Genomic DNA, 20,521 nt, shown 5'->3' on the forward strand with positions numbered 1-20,521 from the left:
TAAGCAATCTACATTGTTGGTGCCCTTGTGACGTCATTTTGTCGGTCAGAGATGTATCATGCGCCGGCGCAAATAAGATATAACAGCTTATGGTGACGATATTTTCTCCAATTTCATCGTCACGGATTAGAGCCTAATTCGCCAAAGGGGAGGGAGGGGGAGTAGAAAACTGTAAAGGACTACCACATTCAGTCTTTTCAGATTTGTAAACAGTGTGTGCGATGTTGCCAGTTTTTGATAATTTTATGGAGGATTGGCTAATTTACCGGTACTTCGCTTAATAGGAAATATACAGAAAAATATAAGAAGATGCCATGCCGGAACTTTAACGGAATAAATTGATGAGTCTCGTTAAAATGTCAGCAAAGAGAATATAATAAATCTAAGGGAGCAAATTTTCCCAAAGAAGCTTAATCTCTCAGTTGATAAGACCACGCGATTAATTCTCTTAAGCACACTTTATTGAGCAGCGATCACGTGAACAGTGATAAATTAATTACCTGATTGGCAGGAAAAGCTCATTTAATCAATGACTACATATGTTAAAGTCTCATTTAGATAAACCAATTTACCCGTGGTTTGGTTGTTTGGAGCAGCACGTTTTATCGCCACATCTTCTCAAAGCAAGTGAAACTGGTAAAGTTTGAGAGGACAGCTTTGCAGTCATACCGTAGAGCCAAAAAGGCACGGTTCATTGGATTGTTCAGGTACCGTTAAATCGGCGGACGAACGTTGCTTTATTATTTTTCGCAACGTGCAAAATCAATGTTTGCCAGTAAGAAGAGAGGACCGGTTTGTATGATTTGGGTTGAGCGTGGATTTTTCCCATCAGGTTGTTGGTTTAATGAGCCTTTATTCAGGGATTAATCGTATGATTTTTCGTTCAAGCTTTTTAGAAAAGTTTGCCTATTCTAGTGATTTTATAGGACTTGAAATTTTGTGTGTGTGTGGGGGGGGATCGTTAAAAATAACTGGTCTTAATGAGAAATAAGAAATTTCCGTTCGGATGCGAAATCAGATTAAAGATAACTTAAATATCATTTAGGAGTAATGGTGGGGGTGGAACCCTCACATCCCCTTGACTACGTCTGACGTACAGGGATAACACTTTGCGAATCTGCAAACGGTAACTTTCCCAACATCTAGCTTATTAATGTACCCCATCGATTCCAATAGAGGTGCAAAAATTCGTGTTTGTTTTGTACTTTTTGCATCCATCCATGCACTGTACGATCCATTAGAAGTAAAAAAGACCGAATGCACCCTGCACACTGAAATAGAACGAAATGAAAATTGATTGATCGATGTATTGTTTATGGATGGCCGCGTTTTTTCAAAGAAAGGCGGGACGAGATCCAATTTCGTCCTGTTTATTTTCTACCATTCCTTGTTGGTTGTTTTAATTGAATCTGGCGGTGAACTGGGTCAAGAAAACACATCTAATTAAATTCGACATTTATTGGCCGATGGGTTTTGCGTTCTTGTCCTCTTGTTTCGCTAAACAGATTCGGTTAAGCCATATCGTGGCGCAATCGCTGATTAATTTGCTCGTGGCCTTTCTCTCCCCTGAGAAAAGAGGGATTTTCTTGCTTTTATTTGGTCACGGCATTCCTGCCGGTGATTGGGTTTCGAAGAATCGAGTTTTGCTACCAAATGAACAGGATACGCCTGCATCTAATTGGATCTGCTCTTCTCGAGAATCTGCTGTTCTCGATATTTCCCCTCTACCTCTATTCGAACTGATTCATGAAATATTCTAAACAGAGTCAACTCATCAAGAGACAATACCTTACCAGCAAGAAGTTTTTTTTGCCTAAATTGTAAGGCAATAAAATCAAGCAACAATACTAATGCAATAAAGATCATTAAGGTGCGTTTGCAGTTCGATTAATGATTTCGGGACGATAACAGCAAATGAGCTATTTGCATATTTTGTATATACAGAGTGCCCCAGAAATAATGGTTCAATGAATATATCGTACCCAAAAACCGTTCATGAATGAATAATGAAAAAAATGAATAATTTACTTATCAAAGAAATTGTGAGGGGGAGAGGTGGAGTTAAATCTCTAATTAAACGGAAAAACTGTAGCAATTATGAAGGAGATAGTGTTACTTTTAGAAGCCAGGCCTATTCCCAAGTGGACAGGATTATGTCTCCGTAAGCTCTTGTTAACTCGAACATAAAAGCGTACTATATCGGCTCGTTGCTGCCCTTTCATGGAAATCATGCTCCTGTTAATGTGATAACAGCACCCCAATAATTTGACCCTTAGGACCAATAGACAAAGTCCTGGAAACTTCACTAAAAGGGTAATATCCATGGGAACGTTGAAGTACGTAGAGGCCATCTATCAGACAAAAACTATTATTGATATAAAAACCTTATTAAAGTATTCTTAACTGAAGCATTTGGATTGATGAAAGATCCAGATTTTTCGGCGGTAGGCCACATATTAGTGTCCCTCTGACGTAATTTTGTCGCAGAGGTACGCCATTGGTGCATGAAACACGTAAGAGGTTACGATGACGTCGTTGTCTCCAGTTACGCCTCCATTGATTAGTGCCTCATTTGCCAAGAAATAGTTGTCCAGAGCTGTAAAAATAATGCCATTTTTCTGGACCAAGGGTGGCAACCTTTTAATTAAATCTCTACACTTGAAGTTATAGTTAAGGTTAAAACCTTGAAGCCTGACAACATCGCACGTAAAAAGCTCATAAAATTCTCCACCTTCTCCAATCAACATTTTTCTCAATGAAAACATGCGGAGGAGTTTATTTACAACTTTCATAACGTTTTAATTCCCTGGCTGCTTTATGAGCGTCTGCTGGAGTGACCAATCAGTGCCCGATTCTGACTGCGATTAGCTGCCAGTAAAGGTAGATTTTTGTAAACTTGTGAAAAAGGAATTTTTCGAGAAAAGCGAATTCGTGTTGATCTGTTCGTTGGTGCCGGTTTCAGACAGTTTAACCATGGTTGTGTTAGACGAAGCTAAAGAAAATTTTATAGTGCACATGCCGGATACCGAGGAAATTGATGCCACTCTAAGAGTACGTGTGTAATTTTTTGGAAAATACCTGAAATTCCTTTCACAGGCGTAGCACAAAATTTATTTTAAGAGGGAGGGATAAATGAAAAAAATCAATTTTCCCAAATATGGGTTGGTGCAAACCTGCTAAAAACCTCTTCTATTATTTCTTGTAACTTGTTTCCGAGGCATACTTTACGTAAAGGGGGGGGGGGGGATAGCAACTCCTCCAACACCTCCGTTGGGTCTATGATTCTTCATGGTCAGTCAACTTCAAAGGGGACGATAGAGAAAGTTCTTATTTTTTAATGCAGATCACCGTTTGACGCCGGGCGGCTTCGAATAATTACAGGGCCAAGACCCTTAACCCAGCTAGTCCCTTCCGTCGAGTAAATCCAGTCTGGATTATAGAACTGAGTCATTATTTACACTTGATTGTGAGGGAGTAATGAAAGCTTATTTCGTGGTTTGTTAGCCTTAGGATTAGTGCGCTTTCGGTGCTTGAAGGCATGTGCAACAGCCTAAAGATGAGGGAAAAAGAAGATAACCGCTTATTCTAAGGGTTTGTGTTAACACCTTGATTTCGATTTAAACATTCCTCTTCACTATTAGTACGAAATGAAACATCGCAACTCTGAGGTTTTGACTCTGCTCGTAGGTATAATGCATTCTTCTCTTCTTGCCAGGTCACCTTGCAAGGGAAGGTTAATTAGTTGTTTTTCCTTATAACGCGACAAATGGTCTCAAAAATGCTTTTTAATTAACGTCCCACACGTATACACATACATTTTAATTTGAGCTTGAATGGGAAGTTTTATCTATGCCGAAGCATGAATATGCCCTATCTATGTTATTTTTGTATTTTACTGTTGTTACTCTAGTAAATTTTGTTCCCTCACGATGCAATACCCATGTATTTTCCTAGTTGAAAAACTGGACCGTTTGAAAAAGCAAATATACGAACAAATACAATAATTAACCGGCCGCTCAAAAATTCGTGGAAAACTGTAAAGAAAGTTTATGCATGTTTGGACATGTAACTGATTAAAATCAACATAACTGGCTAGATTTTCATAGTCGTAAGGGGTATCATTAAAACACGATGAAGCGAAATTCACATTATTTCGTGTTTTAGCTTGAGTTAAAGCGAAGCTAACTTGAGCAAATTATTTAGAGCCTGCAAACCGCGATCAGACCCGCAAAGCGTTGCCCCATTCTCGTTGTTATCCGCAAAGGGAATATTTGGATAGGGAGCATAAATAACCTCAGAATATAAAGAAATTCACCAATATATAAATAAATAAACCTAAGGCATTTTATATACCTAGGTATTTAATTGGTGGCAGAGAGAGTAGTCTCAGTAATTTTCTTTGTGTTTTTCATAAAAACAATTGAAAATTATGGAAACTTCCCTTGAAAAGATTTTTAAAACCGTTAGGAGATTTCCTAAAAGTTCTTTCCCATGATGAGTCAGCAAAGGCGTTGTCCTCATTGAGAAAACGCATTTTAGGGGGAATGTTAGGGGAAAAATATCATTTGGGAATGTTGCGAGGATCAAAAATGAATTATAAAGTTTGATAAAACTCCTATTAATTTTAAGACATTACTTCTTTTAACACGTTAAGCGCCATGAGGTACAATGCGTGTGCCACATCTAATTTTCATCTTTGGGCCGTGTGACATACATGCTGTGTCTCACTACTAGCTGTACTATTTTGTGGTGTGACAAAGCCAGTATGTCTCGCGCTAAAGGTCTATACATACATATATGGGAAATGCAAAAGCGTGGCCTGGGGATCAATCGACGGTGTTGGTCTGTAGTATTTTTGACATTTTCATTTTCATTTTTTTAAACTCTGATGAGTATACGACATACTGTCTAATTGATTCATTCTTACTATTCTCACTAGGCACGTAAACATCAAACAAATAAACGTCTCCAAATTCACTGGTGTTACCTTCTTCATCAGACATAAGTTCATTCCAAATGTCCTGAAGCCGCTTTTGCTTTTTAATATAAGGATCAGACATTGTAATATGCACTACTAAACCTTACTCAACGAAAAAACTCTGTGGAGAACTAAAACAACCGTATCGTTATTCCTGCTATAAAAAACAGGAAAATACCAGTTTAAATGTGCAAAAAGTGAGACACCACTTTAATGTCGCGCGGTCTAGCATGAATACATGTACAGACAGGCCACGCGACATAGAACGTGTACCTCATAATAATAGATTATAACTCAAAAATTTTAGCTACTTTTGAAAAAAACTATTCTGTATGATAAACTAATCGCAAAAGGAAAACAAAATTTCAAAAAAAAATGTGGTCCCAGGGGCCAAATTTTCCGATTGTACGGCGGCACTTAACGTGTTAAACTAAAAATCCAAATGATAATTATAGTCAAAAATTGATATCCTTGAAAACGGGTACAGAGAGTGGCGTTGTCATAACGCCCATAGAAAGGACGTTTTTAGACAATAGATTTCTAGGCAAGTGAAAGAGCAAATTTGTCTTAAGATATCCACAAATAATTCTTAAAACACGTGTTCACATCAAAATCTCTTCTGTTTTCAATATGTTTAACGATCCATATCGAACCTCAACCGAATCCCCTGGAATAAAAAGCCTCCGAAAATAAACGGAGAAATAAAAATTTAATCGTTTTTTAATGTCCATGCTAGATTGATTTAATAATAATTAATTTCTTTCAGACTTTAAGTAAAATCAAAATGTATTTTTACTGAAACGATGTAATTAGAACATGATGGTTTTTTTTCACCGAGGAGTAAAGCAACTATTCCATTATTTAATGATTTCATTACCATGCAGCACTACTTGATTACTAGCGTGGAATAAAGCAACTAATTTATTGATCTATTCAGATACATACTTTCCCGAGGTACTATCTATATAGCAAACTCTTCGTACAATACGTTATAACCTAACAGTAATCAGGCGTGTTGTAAATTATGAGGCAATAACTCAATCAAATGTACCATATTTTGTTCATAATAATGTAATTTTAGTTTTATTGTTCGTGCAATACAATTTGGATTTCCCCTTTTCATCCTCGATTCTCTTTATAGGAGGAAGAAAGGCGGCAAACAGGTCGCTATTTGGCAGTATCAGTGGTTCTCTTCCTCATGGGCTTAGGCCTGTACCATATAGTGTCTCATACAGCCTCTCAAGCTTCTGCTTTAACGAGCGCTGCTTCAATTATGTTCTTCTATCTCTTATGGTTATGGTACGCGTCAAGAAGGAGGAAACTGAAACAAAAAGTAAGCTGAAAAGAGCAACTCTCCACATAATATTTATTCAAAGCCTTTCGAAACCTGCAAATGGATTTCTCTTGTATGAAAATAAAATCGACGCTGCCTCTAAAAGTTTAAGAGTTTTCGGAAAGTTTAGAGCCAAGTCTCCATGACAGCGATTAACTAGTGTAAAACTTTTATTGGTTTGTTTATACCAGCAAATAGCTAAGAACTTAATTAACTCTTATTTAACTTCTTGTTTCAGAAGCAAGATCTGAAGGTGGAGAAACAGGTGACGTCAGTCTTAGAGAAATTGACCAATATCAGAAATATACAGTCCACCACTGACAATCGAGGGGCTCATGACAACGAGGTATTCTCCAAATCCGAAGAAAGTGCTGAGATAAATTATGAGAAAAATAAAGAAGGAGAAAAGTCAAAGGAAACGAAGATTTTGAAAAAACAAGTGAGCGTGGATACTGGGTATACGAATTATGGGAGAGAGTCCAGTGAGTTTGAGGGCTTTGAGGAAGGAGACATGTTTATTAGGACATATTCCGTTGGATAGAAATATATTTTTTTTCGTATAAATTTACTTGTTTTTATGATAAAACAGGAAAGTTTGAGGGGAAGACAGAATTATCTGAAATAAACAACTAAATATCTTCATGTTTGAATAAAATTCGGCAAGGTATTGAAAGTTAAAAAATAACCTTTTACCGACAGGTTTTTCTAGCTGAGAGCTCCTTCATTATAATTACTTACTAAAACTCTCTTTTTAATGAACTTGAACTCAAAAACAGATAAAGACTAGGGACACCTATAGGAACAGAAAAGTATTCAACGGAGTTCGAGAGAAGAGCGGTTCATTGAAAAAAAAGTAACATTTTGGACGATTTAATGATGGTATTATTTAAATTGAATTTTTATTAGTAATTTTAAGTAATTTCTATCAGTTAAGGTTAGTTCGAAGCAGGGCCGGCCTTAGACATTCTGATGCTTTGGACGAAATTTTTAATCATAGCCCTCCAACCCCCAAGAAAAAGTTTACCGAACTGGGTCATCGCCCAATCTCACCCCGCTATAAAGCTGGGTCGAAGTGATCAAGGACTAGTAAAGAAGTTGAATTCAGATGAGGTTTATGTGGATTTCTGTTTAATTCAGGCAACAAGAAATCAATAAAAAAAGAATTAAAGGCTTGAATTGTTTGATATTTAATTGCTGCATTTTACGCGAAATTACTTGATACGTGGTTGCTGGGAAAGCAGTAATTTTTTAGAGGATGTAGAATTTCAGGATTCAGAGATTCAAGTCTATAAATATAGACACTAGGAAGTATTCTGGTGTAATATAGAACAGAGATTTCCGAGAATATGCAGAGTTCAGTTAATCGACTTTTGCTTTGCTTATTAACAGCGAGATGCGTAGTTTCGCATTTGTCTACTCGGAGAGGTAAATTGTAATTCATCCTGGAAAGGATTATTATCAGTGAGAAAGCCCTAAATATAGAGGAGTTTTTCGTTAAAAAAAAACAATAGAGAGAGCAAAATTTGGTGAGTCGATCCGGAAAAGACTATAGTGTTTCTACATGAAATTTTAAAACTACTAGATGTGCAAACACATGCACTGTGATTATCGAGCTGCTGGAAATTCAAAACTCACATCCTGGAAATTTCAATGATCCCAAACTGCAGCTTACGGTATCTTATTATAACTCACTAATTGCTAGCTAACGAAAATCAATTTTATTTTATGCTTTTTCTGGGAACGATTTACCTCCAGATCTTCTCAATTTATAGCCCGATCTCAATCCATTCAAAACAAACCAAAACTCGAATATCTCCCTTAATAACGGTGCTGTAATGCTGTAAATATTTATTTTTGCACTAGTACCTTAACCTTGCTGGAAAGCCTGAAAAATAAACATTTTTTCGTGATTGGCAATTTTCATCTCATAATTCTTGTCTCTAAACGTTAATGGAATTTAAATTAGTTGAGATGTGTTGAAGATTTAATATTTAACATGTGTTAAAATGGATAAGCAACATCTTAGGAATTTTCCCAAACAATGAGCATCAGTTTTATTAAGAGTGTTTTTGGATTTATATGATATTTTTGCACTTGTTGGGTGTTTAGATCAGCGATCGCATGTAAACACGGCTACATCTGATTTTGTAAGTGCATCTAAAAATAACATTCATATGCTTCATAAACGAGATAATTAAAGTCCCATTTAAACATCAATGTTCAAGCTAATTCGTTAAAAGAATTCTCTCGTCACAATTCGCAAGGAGGCAGTTACAGGTAAACACGTTGAATTATTCAGGAAACCCCCGGAGTGCTTAAACTTTGGAATTTTTCTACTGCTTGATATGTACCAAAAGATTTATTTTTTTATGTACCGAGGAATGATGGGGATAATATTACCCAAAGGGCTCAAACCTCTATGTGGGCTGTACTGCGGCCATTTCCCTTAACGAGGGACCTAAATTTAATAGAGCCCAAATTTCCGAGGGATCCAGCTAGGAAACTGCATTTGAATATACGATTGTTATTATAATCCCGAAGTACGTAGTCCTGAATAGCACAAATAGAGGTCAAATGGCAAATATTTGCAGTGCGAATAGTGATGATTGATTAGGTAAGTTGTGATCTAATTTCAACCCAGTCTGCTAAAAGGTGAATTAAGTTTCCTTCGAATAACTCTTCTTGTTAAATTTTCATTTCTGCTGAAAATGCCTTAATTATCCAAATACCTAATACGATTAGATAACCACTGAATTTCTTGGAGTAAACGATGTCGGTGTCGCGGAATTCTGATTAGATTTAGCATTTCCTTGGGTGTAAATTGGCAAGAACGTAACTGAGAAGAATATAAAAATGTGTTGATAAGAGATATATTTGCTCTAGGTATTTTGAAACGAAGCAGGAATTTGCAATTGAAGATAAAGTGTGAGGTATTAGGTTTTTCTCGTGCACGAATAAGTTCTAAATGGATAAAGATAGAACATTGTCAGCTCTAGATTTTAAATTCTTGAAATAGTTCGTGTGGTTCTATTTGAAAAAGTTTACTTTTAAGCAGCCAAACGAGTTCTGTAGGTGTAGCGATAAAGGAACGGATACACTACCAAGTATACCTATATGGGCTGTTAAATTTAAATACTCAGAGCTCTACAGGAATTCAATTTAATAAAGGTCAGTTATAGACAATCGAGCAATGAGACGACCGATATTGCAAGTTTCTACAAGATTTCCTATTTAAACCATTGACTGGCTGGAGTATATACTTCGAATATGGAGCGTCTATTGCACCAGACAAGTATTTGCTTCAGTTAAATATGGAAGATGAAATCTGTGCTGTACATTTAAGGAAGACCCTGTATATTTAATCTGTCGCCCTTGCTGACAAATCTCGAAAGCAAATCCGTGACTGACTTCCTGACTTGCAATTTAATTCGGATATTCTCACGAATTAATTTTCACTTTAAATCTTATTTGAAAAGCTTTTAGATTTCTTTTATAGTAGAATGTCGCAGAATTGTCCATCCTTGCTGTAATTGCGTGTCTGGCACAGCACCAGTAAGACGAATTTTCCAATAACTTTCGGAAATTTCAATCAAATGTTTTCCAGTATAGTTAGTTTCCTCCTATTGTTCTTAATGAAAATTTTACTGAAATCCAAGTGTTTCTCTCGCGGAAAAGGGCCCATAAAATTATTCAAAAAGTACTTCAAATGATGCACGAGTTTGATTCAAATTCCAAACAAACTCCATTCGTCAAAGTAAGTTACAATGAACTCGAAGCGTTGCGGAATATATGAATAAATAAATATCGAGGGACTTTTATATGTGAAATAGAATATTTTGTCAGTTAGTTCGTATGTGGAATACCGAATACACGATATGCCTCGGGCAGTCCGATAGAAATTTAATATTTTTAGAACTATTTTTAGAGGGAGGGAGGAATTTAGAACCTGATTATTTTCTACGAATATCAAGTTTTGCACTTAAAAAATATTCCCCCCTTTTATCGTTTTTTCCCTGAAATAGACCTATTGAAATTTGCATAATTCTCCTTTTAGACTTTATACGTTCTACATTAAACCCCGAATCCATGTTAAGCAGTTTAAATGAAACTACTCAACATGGATTCAGCATATCGAATATGATGTAGAAAGAAATTTGATAAACTAAACAAACGAAGCCTAAAGAGCGACTGAAATTCTCTCATTTGCGTATCGATATTTTAAATGAACTCATTCTCCTACTAAAAACGTATTATATTAGAATTTCTAATATTCATCGATAACTCACAATAGGCAGCCAGAGAGAATTTCCTGTTGCCCCAGAAACTTTGAGCTGAGAAAAAAATTACGCAGCTGAAAAGGAGAAGGAAAGAAATAGGAGGATGTATGGGGGAAAGGACGACGCCATTCGGAATATATGAATAGAAATTTTATATACCGTCTGTTTGTGATGTGATTCATTGTAATGCAAAATATGCCTGCGAACAGGCAGTAAGATGTATTTCTGGGTCTCCCCAAATAGAGTTTAGACTTGTAAGAGCATGTAAAGTTATGAGGAAGTCCTATTACATAATGGTTTTCACAAAGTTTGATGATAAAAAACTTACATTTGTGCAACGTAAGTGATTTTATTCAGACATGCCTGAATTTGTTGCGCCCCTATATCTCTCTTTCCCTTTCAACATTCAATAATTTTACTTTACTTTTTTCCCTTTTTAAAACCACAAAATAAATTAATTATCAACTTCCAAACGATCACACTTTAATTGGTTCATGCCCTTAAGAACAAAGCAGAAAAAGGTCTAATGCGTCCTTCGCAAACAATGACCAAATAATTTAGAAAACGTTTCTTTACATTTTGAAGCTTTTTACTTAAAAAAAAAATAAAGAAAACTCATTTCTGACAAGGTTCAAGAAGAATATTTTTTCTAGCTTCATCTAAGAGTATCTAGTGTTGCAGATCACATTGCTTTTGAGCGTATGACACCTAGGCCAATCTTATATCCATGGATTATTTCATGTCTTTATTTACAAATTGCTACATATTTAATTATTTTTTTAAGCTTTTCCTTTAATGTTCTGAACTTTTCACTGAGGAATTGTAGTAGGTGTTAATTTTTTATTCCAATATGATTTTACATATGTATATTCCATTGCTTACTTGTTAATATTTTCAGTTTAATCGCAGGTGGAGTTTAAGCTAAAGTTATGCAGCCTGGCATAAGTGAGCTATAACAACAACAAAACTCACTTAACTAATACTACTTCATTTTTAATATTCTTTGATAAACTTTATTACCATTCGATTAGTATCAATAATTTAGTCTCCCTCAAAGTTTTATTGCCGATAGAACATCGTCTGCACGCCATGACTATTAATTTAATGGAACGTAAAATTACCAGGAAATTCTTTTCGAGTCATAAATAGTAAAACTCTTCCACTTGAGAGTTGCGACTGGATATCGTCTTTTTAATAATTCCCTTAATGGAAAACAGATACTCGTTTCCTTCTTAAAAAATGCAGTTTCTAATGAAAAAATCAGATTGCCACAATTTCCTTCATGGAGGAACAGTTTCATGTATTTTCTCTCCAATTCCAGACTTTTGTATTTCCATTTTCCAAGTTAAACGCAATAATCAAGGGCTTGTGCCTGTTCTTCGTAACTTCAATTCGCGTAATATCCGTTAGCAAGGAACCTATCAAACAATGTATATCCGGTCTTAGCCAGTCTGGATTGGTCGGTGACATAAAGTCACCAGATCTTCCTGACATTCAATTCCCCGAACTGAAATTCAATTTGTTAGTAAAGTGTTACTCCACGGAAGTAGACAGGCTCTGGCTATTTATAGCCTTGACATGATTAGGAAAGGGAATTGAAAAATATGAGAAGACCTTTGGGTCTGGATTAGATCCAGTGCTGAGCAGTGGTGCTGATGCCATTGTACCAGTTTTTTTGTCAGATTTTTTACATTTTTCATTCTATTTTTATGTATTTTTTAGGTTAATTCAAGCTACTGCAAAATCACTAGAAAAATTCAGATGGATTCAGGTTTCCTTAAAATTAAGGAAAGTAAGCTATAATATTTCAACGTAAAATGAATTTCCATTAGACATTTCCACGGCGAAATTACTTTATTTATTATTGTGCCTTATTGTTTAAAAAAGCATTTAGAATACGAAGTAACAAAGAAATAATAAATGACTGATTTCCGCCGTTCTAGAGTAAATAGAAAATTTCGTCATAAAAAGAAAATAATGCATTTCCAGGGAAAAGTATTTGTACCATTGCTCAGAAAAGATTTCTGCGAAAAATTTGATACATTACGGAGTTTCGCTGTTCTAAATTACTATTTTTTATTCTAAAATGAACATCACGCTTTTCCTTAGAAAAACATTTATGTATTTATGTCCAAAAAATTCTACTTCATTCTTTCTAAGGGAAAGTTAACCCAAAAACATATGATAAATCGCTTCATATTTAAATAAGTCTCTGGAGTATTTTCTCTTTCCGATTTTAATTTTAAATGCGTAACAAACAAAGAATATTGTCAGTTAGGCACTCAACGACAAAAGAATATTGTCGGTGAGTGCTTATAAGATTATACAGTTTTTTTTTGCACTCCAAGTATATTTGTCGAGTTTATTTGCCCCTATGATTTATTGCACAAGCAGTTTCTGAAATACTTCAACTAAGTAGATTGGGTCCAAAAAGGGTCAAATATTAACAAAATTTATTAATGCCTTTTGTGAACTCCGTCGAAATTACAACAATTATTTTTTTTCATAACAATTAAATTTTTGTTAAACGTTGTGGAATCAGCAGTCTGGAAATTTAATCACAAAAAGAAAATAAACACACAAAACGGGTCATGTACAAAACTTCCCTGCGAATGTGAAAAATTTTATATTTGTGTAACCTCCAGACTTTTAAAAAAGTGAATTAACGAAGATTAAAATTAATATTAAAACCGACGTTGATCTATTTGACGTACTAAATCTGATCTATCCCCCCCCCCCCCCCCCCCCTAAAATGATCAGAACCTTCCCTTTAAATTCAAACAATGTTACGTTATTCCCCAACCATTACTATCATTATCTACAGTAGTTTCTGAGATACTTACCCACGATTGCGGTTTTAAAAGTATCCTTAAACGAAATTCCTTCAAACTGTTTTTCCACACAACAGCACAAATTTGAAAACTTCCCTGATTCCCTGTTAAACTCGGAATGAACTTGAGTCACATGTACATATTTAGTAAAAAGTTGAGCTTGAACTTTTCTTGTTTTATTTTTTTTTTGTGGGAGTTTTCCCCCAATTCCCATAAAATTTCACCATTACCGACTTTGAAATTTTACCTCGGACTAGCGATCTGTTTGATGGTAATAGATGACCAAAGTTTACATGTCGGGCAATCGTTGGGGCGTTATTTTGGTCCTTGCCAGATCGTCCCGAAGGTGAGATTAAGTGAGGTTATTTACTGCCCATAAAACAACTTTATGAGGCGCGCGAACTTTGATCCACAGCTTAAACAAATCTCTAATTTCTACTGTTACTTCTCATCTGCGGCCGAAGAGGACTTTAGATCTTAGAAAAAAGTGTTATTGAACTCTACCTAATCTTCAGCGTATTAATCGCGTTCAGTCTTGGCCAGACAAAATCAATCAAGAACTCGCCGATGGAAATTGTATTTTCTCAACTTGCTCAATAAACGTATCAAGGAAACTTACAACTTGTAAACTGGCGTAGCAGGGAAGCGGAAAAATATATTTAATAATCTCTCTCGCTGAGTTATTTGAGCAATAAAAGGGAGGCAATATGAAGTTCCAGTTGTTCAAGAAGTTGCGAATCTTTGAGCAGAAATATTGCAATTTCCTCATCACCTTCCGTCGTTTGCAGGTAAAGTTTAGCTTTTGTATGACCTCTGTTGTTGAGAATTGGAGGAAAGTTGTAAAAGAGTTAAAGGAGAAAAATGTCGGCTTTTTGCGCTGCAGATGCCCGAGAAAATTACGTTGATTTGCATAATAGTTTGGTTAAGTCTTGATTATGCAACGTAAGGATTTGGCACGAGTTCTTTAGTTCAACATAGACAAAGTGTATGTGTGGCCATTGGACAATGCAATTTAATTTGTAGTAAAAATAAATATTCTAATGGGCTTTATGCTATAATTGCTATATAATACACATTTGCTGCGGCTTTTCATTGCGTTAAGAGTCTAGTTTATCACTGAAATGTCGCATGGAAATTAATGGAAAATTATCGGTTTTCCGTTTTTGATCACGGAGATTTATAGACTTTGGAAAAGCGACAATAATACCTACTGTGTAATTTAATATTCAATTTATAGGGATTTTCTTTGTCCCCAATGAGATAGAGCTTATAGAGAATTACACGCAGAGATAAAGGGATATACATAGGTTATTACCCTTCTAAGGTCAATGTTTCATCATTAAGGGAATTTTGGGGGTTTATTAATTCGCCTAGATTAATGATCCTCAAAGGAATGACAATTTTTGAACGAATTAACATATTCTATGAGGTCAGTCAGTGAGCGCTGCGATTAGTTAAGCTTAGAGTGCAAGACTTACCATTATCACCAAAGAACTCAACTTTCATGTGTTTTAGAAGGAAACCAAACTCATCAGGATTCTCATAGTCGGTTGCCTCTACATCCTATGCAATTTTTAGTTGGTGTTTTCAGAATTGTGACTAATTCTTTTCCTTGATTAATTTCGGAAAGTGGGGAATAAAAACGGCCTAATCGCCCACAATAATAATATCCTAACTGAAATCAAAACAAATATTTTTGAGGTTATAGTGAAACAAATGAAAGAAATTGCGGGAAAGTCTTCACATTATTATTCTATCTCTCTCTGAGTTGCGCGATCTGGAAAGCCGAGACAAGGGTACATAATCATGGACCAATCCTGCATTACCCATATTGACATTCGGCTGTCGTCTCAACGTTTTCGTACTCTGTCTTACCCATGGTGACCGACTGACCTAGATAGATACCTTCAAAGCCATTTGTTTATTAAAGATATATCCCCTTTAAGAGGCGCTAGAACACTTGACATTGGAATGTGTGGAATGTAGGTCAGTTTTGATGAACTGGATATTATCGGTTTTTAAGAGCGGCATCTTTTTTTGCTCTTTAACTGGCGCTCCTGGTGGAATATTTGCAATGTAGATGTAACCAGTTTTTTGCACGTTCTTTTTCGTGGATTTTTTTTGAAGGACTGTGAACATTTATACAAGAAGTCCGTTTCTGGAGGTCAACCATGGGAATGTTAGTAACCACAAAAAAATTTGAAAATGATCATAATGCGTGAATTACTGAAACGTTTTTGAAAATGTCTAAATAATGTCTTATTTGATTGATCTTCCAAAGCTAGCTCAGCTAATTGTTCTTAACTTTTATTTTCTTCTCTTCTTAACATTCGTTAAAGTCGCAATGTGCCAACGGTCTGAATGTGTTTAAATGGAACTATGTATTTTTTGATTCTTAAAAAGTCGAAAACTGATTTTAAACTTTAATACCATGTTTCTCTGTAAAAGATCTGTGACGTAATTATTAAGACCTGCGTGTTATTAGAACTAAGTCAATGTGGCAATCGCGCTATTCTCCATGGATCTCTATTTTTGTTCATGTGTGACGTCAAACATTCAGCTGGTACTGCTTGTATCGATTAGTGCCTAGTTGCCAGCTTTGTCACATTTTGGTTCATATTTATCCATATCATTTAGCACGTCAATTAACAGTTTTCTTGGTTATTATTGTTTCGATTTATGTAAATTCGGTTATTTATTATTACTATAACATAAGGAATCTGTGATGTAATTGTTAAGATTTAATTTAAAAATGTTAGGATTTGTGTCTTATTAAGTCTAAGTCAACGTGGCAACAGTGCTATCCGATGTAAAATGTTATTCATGTTTATTGATAAGGGAATTTTATTTTCTTTAATGAAATTCATGTTTTTAAAAACACGATTTTTTTATTTTGCAAGAATTTACACTAACTTGATACAATGTGACACAGGACAGACAATTTATGGACTAACTACGTATTCTAAGGATCCTACTTTTATAATAGATTAAATGTTGTGTGAGCATAAGATACAATGTATGCATGTACGTCACGAAACGTCAAGAAGCTAGGGAAGATGGTCCATATAATAAGCGATTAGCCGCTCCTTGCCACTGGTGGAATTGGATCGTACCGCTCTTGTAAAATACTTCTGACGAAAAACCCTGACAACTAAATGTTAGAACAAGTAATAAATTTTGAATTATAAGTATTAATTAATAGGATGTAACGTCTATTTTAGTTTTTGTAATAGATCTTGGAAGAGCAAGCGTAAGAACAACTTACGAAGTACTTTATTTAACTGTTAAATAATGCTCCTTAATCAAGTTTACAAAAATGAAAAGCTTGATTAACGAAATACACGTCAAAGCGACAATACGACAAAGAGAGAGTTTACAAGTATTGCGAAGTTCTTAATTAGGCAATTATCTGTTAATTTATTGTCTATCTTTTTAGAGCGTGACAATTAGTTGAATAGCGAAATGGGTCTTCTATTGGTATGTTGTAGTTATACCGATGTAGCGAAATGGAGTTGTATTTAAATTTTACTTCTTTCAAAGAAAACGGGTGAAAGTTCTATTATACAGAGCCACATGTTTTTGATAATAATGGATACTGAAATCTGGTCGTGCCGGGCATATGGCTAAAAAGTGACGATGTACATGGGCGTAGCATAAGGGTACATTACACTTTTATAACTGCCTGAACTCAATGAGACATTGAGTCCGTAGGACTTTTATATAAATCAAGGGTAAAGTGTTCCCATATTTTTCATAAATTAAAAACGTCTCACCTACACTAACACTTACACACAAACAAACACTAACATTTCTTTGCTTTTGTATTTCTGGCTGAGAGATAAAATCGCGTGACGGATACGATTTTTCTGCACTTGAAAGCGTCACATTTTGAAGAATGTTTTCGTGTTTTGCCGCATTTATTGTGTCTATAAATTGTAATTGTCCCAAACCTTTGGATGACATACAATCCTATTCCATAATGCCTTTTGGAAGTTTGACTGTCCTTTTAAGGCGGTTCTCATGGAAAAAACCTTCAGTTTTATTTCGAATAACACGTTTTCAAAAATCTCCCGCACAAACTCAAATTTGTTTTCATTATTATAAATATCTTTGCTCGAATTATCTTTCGTCTACCTTTGTTTTGGCACAAGTGTAACGGCTCGTCATTTGAGTAGTCATTAATAATGGTTTTTCTTTGACCTACAAGCAAATTAGTACAAAATTTGTGTGAAAATTAATATTAATCTTATCTTATAAAAGCCCAAACCACCTTTGTGCTTCATTGTTCCGCCTTGCAGCCACTTCTCGCAAGGTGTTTCTCCTGCCAGAGTTACATATTTTGATCAATTGTATCCCGCTTCTTACCATGAACATTAATATTTCTCTCCTGTCATTAATATAATCCCCATACTTTTTAATTACATTAAAAACAATAGTCGCTGCTAGAGACAATTCCCCAGATACTTCACACATAGTTTTGCCTTTATTGTAGTAATCAATTATAATTTCCCTCAGTTTTTGAAAAGTAGGTTTTCCACGCAGCATTATAGTGATTAACTTTGTGAAAAACTGCTTGTTTTTTGGCATATTAATGACCAAACTTGGTTTGTGCTGTTAGCGATGTTGTTTACTAATTGGTTTTTCTATATTCCATAGCCAAAACAGATAAAAGCAACAATTATTCCATGATTCCAATATTTAGTTGTAGCAGTTTTCGGCAGAGGTATATATTTAAATATGTTACTCAAAGAAATATAATATTATATTTATAATTTTTAAGCAAAAATGTTTTGAAACTGTTTTTAAAACGTCAATAATTATACAGTGTGGAAGTTTTGAATGGAACAGTCCATATAACTAAGATGCCGAACATATGCGGCCAAAATCCACGGACACGTCGATTTTTAATTTTTCTTGTGGTTTTTTTGATGATAAATTCATGTATACAGGGTAGTCCAAAAATCAGGTACGTCCACCAACTTTATTTTTTCAAATGGAAACACTTATTTTTTTATTTGATTTTTGAATTCTACGCAAAATTCTAAGTGTGTTTCATGTACCATGTCCTATACCTAAACGCAACAGCTCTCGAGAAATTTATGAAAAAGTTGGTGGTCGTACCTGATTTTTGGACTACTCTGTATACAAGAATTTATCATCAAAAAGCCACAAGAAAAAATAAAAATCGACGTGTCCGAGGATTTTGGCCCCATATGTTCGGCATCTTAGTTATATGGACTGTTCCATCTATGTAAAAGTTCTACATTGTATATTTCCAGTTAAACAAAATAAACTTATTAAAAATTTAATTCTAGAAAATCACAGACTCAAACCGGACTCACCAACAATAACTTGTGACGGACACAGAACGCCACCAAAGCCACAGGTGAAGTATTTGGGAATTATACTAGACAGCAAGCTCAATTTCAAAAAACAAACAGACAAAACTAAATCTGAAATCATCAAAAGGGCTAAATACTTCAGGTCCCTGACTTACAAGAACTCCGGCATATCCACGAAAACAGCGACAAAAATATACAAAGCAATATGCAGACCACTTCTGGACTACGGGAACATAATCCTGGCCAACGCTTCGGAAAAGACTAAAAAAAAAATTCAGACAACCGAACAGACAGCACTTAGGACAATAACTAGAATAAGGCATCCCCAAAACCCCCTACATAACCCGTCAAACGAACTACTCTACCGACGCTGCAACATGACAAGGATTAGAGAAAGACATGAAAACATAACAAAAAAATTCAAAGACAAACAAACAAACTGGAACATACTAAAAAGTCTTTGTTTAACAAGACAAAATAGACAGTCACGATATAAAACCCCCACCAAGACGCTACTTGAGTACTACAAGGACCTTTGACACTCCTTCCCCAATAAATGCTATTGTATTATACTGTATATATTATTATAATATACTCTGTGTCAACATGGAAAATAATGGAAACATGTAACAGGCAGAAAGGCCGAAAAGGCCGATAGCCTATTTCCCAGGAAATAAAGTATATTAATTCTAGAAGATTTACTTGAAAAAATAACTGCTACATTCAACATACGGTTGTTAGGGCACTAGTTAAGAGTTTGTAGTCAGGACCTCGTAGTCAGGAAGGTTATCGTTTATTTTTGCATGAAGCAGTGTGCGAACTCACGATGGTCCGAATGAGATTATTTGGTCCATAACCATTTTAGCAGCTGTTTATCGGAATCACTACACTTCGGCCCTACGAGAAGCATCAAACGCATTTCTGGTCCTGTACGCTGGAGCAACCACTAACAGTAATTGTATATCATTAATTATGGGCCAAGCTGTATAAATCTGGTTCTTAAAAAATAAACTGTAATGTGCCCTTATGTTACGCCTATATACTGTACATCACCATTTTTTGGTAATATACCCAGCTGGATTTTAGTATAAATTATCGTCAAAATAAGGGCTGCTCTGCATAATAAAATTTTCACCCCTTTTCTTTGTAGGAACTAGAATTCGAGTATATCCACATTTCGTCAAATCGGTTTAACTGCAACGCCCCAATAGAAGATCAATCTCGCTATTCATCTAATTGTAAGTGTTACGCTTTACAGATATTGGTAGTAAATTAGTTGATAATTACTCATTGGCCAGCAATCGCCCCTTAGCCAATAATTGCCCCTTAACCAGCAATTGGCCTTTAGCCAATGATTGCCCCTTAGTAAATAATTGCCTCTTAGCCAATAATTGCCCCTTTGCCAATAATTATAATTGCCCCTTAGTAAATAATTGCCCCTTAGCCAATAATTGTTCCTTGGCTAATAATTTTATATAGATATCCGGTGCTTGCCGTGAAAGGTTCCATTTTTCAATTTTTTATTCATTTTTTTTTCCTTTTCTCTCTTTTTCTTTTAATGCCTCCTCAGTGTATTTTTCACGTATACAATTTTTTTCATTACGATTAAAATTAATCTTTCGTGGTTCTAAATAGTTTGATAAGTGGTTTTCAATCTTTTCCTTTTTTTGGGTTCAAAAGCTCAACGTTGACGTATTTTTGAACTAGACCAATATTGTCTGCAGAATTTCTTTTCTACTTTTTTTTTAATGTTTCTACTT

The 20,521-nt window shown here is 35.2% G+C and overlaps 1 protein-coding gene across 1 annotated transcript; it reads left to right on the forward strand.

Annotated features, from left to right (window-relative positions):
- Positions 1–2,855: 2,855 nt before the first annotated feature.
- LOC136415504 (uncharacterized) lies at positions 2,856–6,861 on the forward strand. The gene is made up of 3 exons (XM_066400092.1): positions 2,856–3,051; positions 6,120–6,311; positions 6,550–6,861. The coding sequence occupies exons 1-3, from the start codon at positions 2,974–2,976 to the stop codon at positions 6,850–6,852; spliced, it is 573 nt and encodes a 190-aa protein (XP_066256189.1). The 5' UTR covers positions 2,856–2,973; the 3' UTR covers positions 6,853–6,861.
- The last annotated feature ends 13,660 nt before the right edge of the window (positions 6,862–20,521 follow it).

The sequence above is a fragment of the Euwallacea similis genome, chromosome 20, assembly GCF_039881205.1.
Source record: "Euwallacea similis isolate ESF13 chromosome 20, ESF131.1, whole genome shotgun sequence".
NCBI lineage: Eukaryota > Metazoa > Arthropoda > Insecta > Coleoptera > Curculionidae > Euwallacea > Euwallacea similis.

Coding starts and splice junctions, on each gene's coding strand:
- LOC136415504 (XM_066400092.1), top strand. CDS start 2,974: ATGGTTGTGTTAGACGAAGCTAAAGAAAATTTTATAGTGCACATGCCG. Junction 3,052..6,119: donor AAATTGATGCCACTCTAAGA/GTACGTGTGTAA, acceptor TTCTCTTTATAG/GAGGAAGAAAGGCGGCAAAC. Junction 6,312..6,549: donor GGAGGAAACTGAAACAAAAA/GTAAGCTGAAAA, acceptor TTCTTGTTTCAG/AAGCAAGATCTGAAGGTGGA.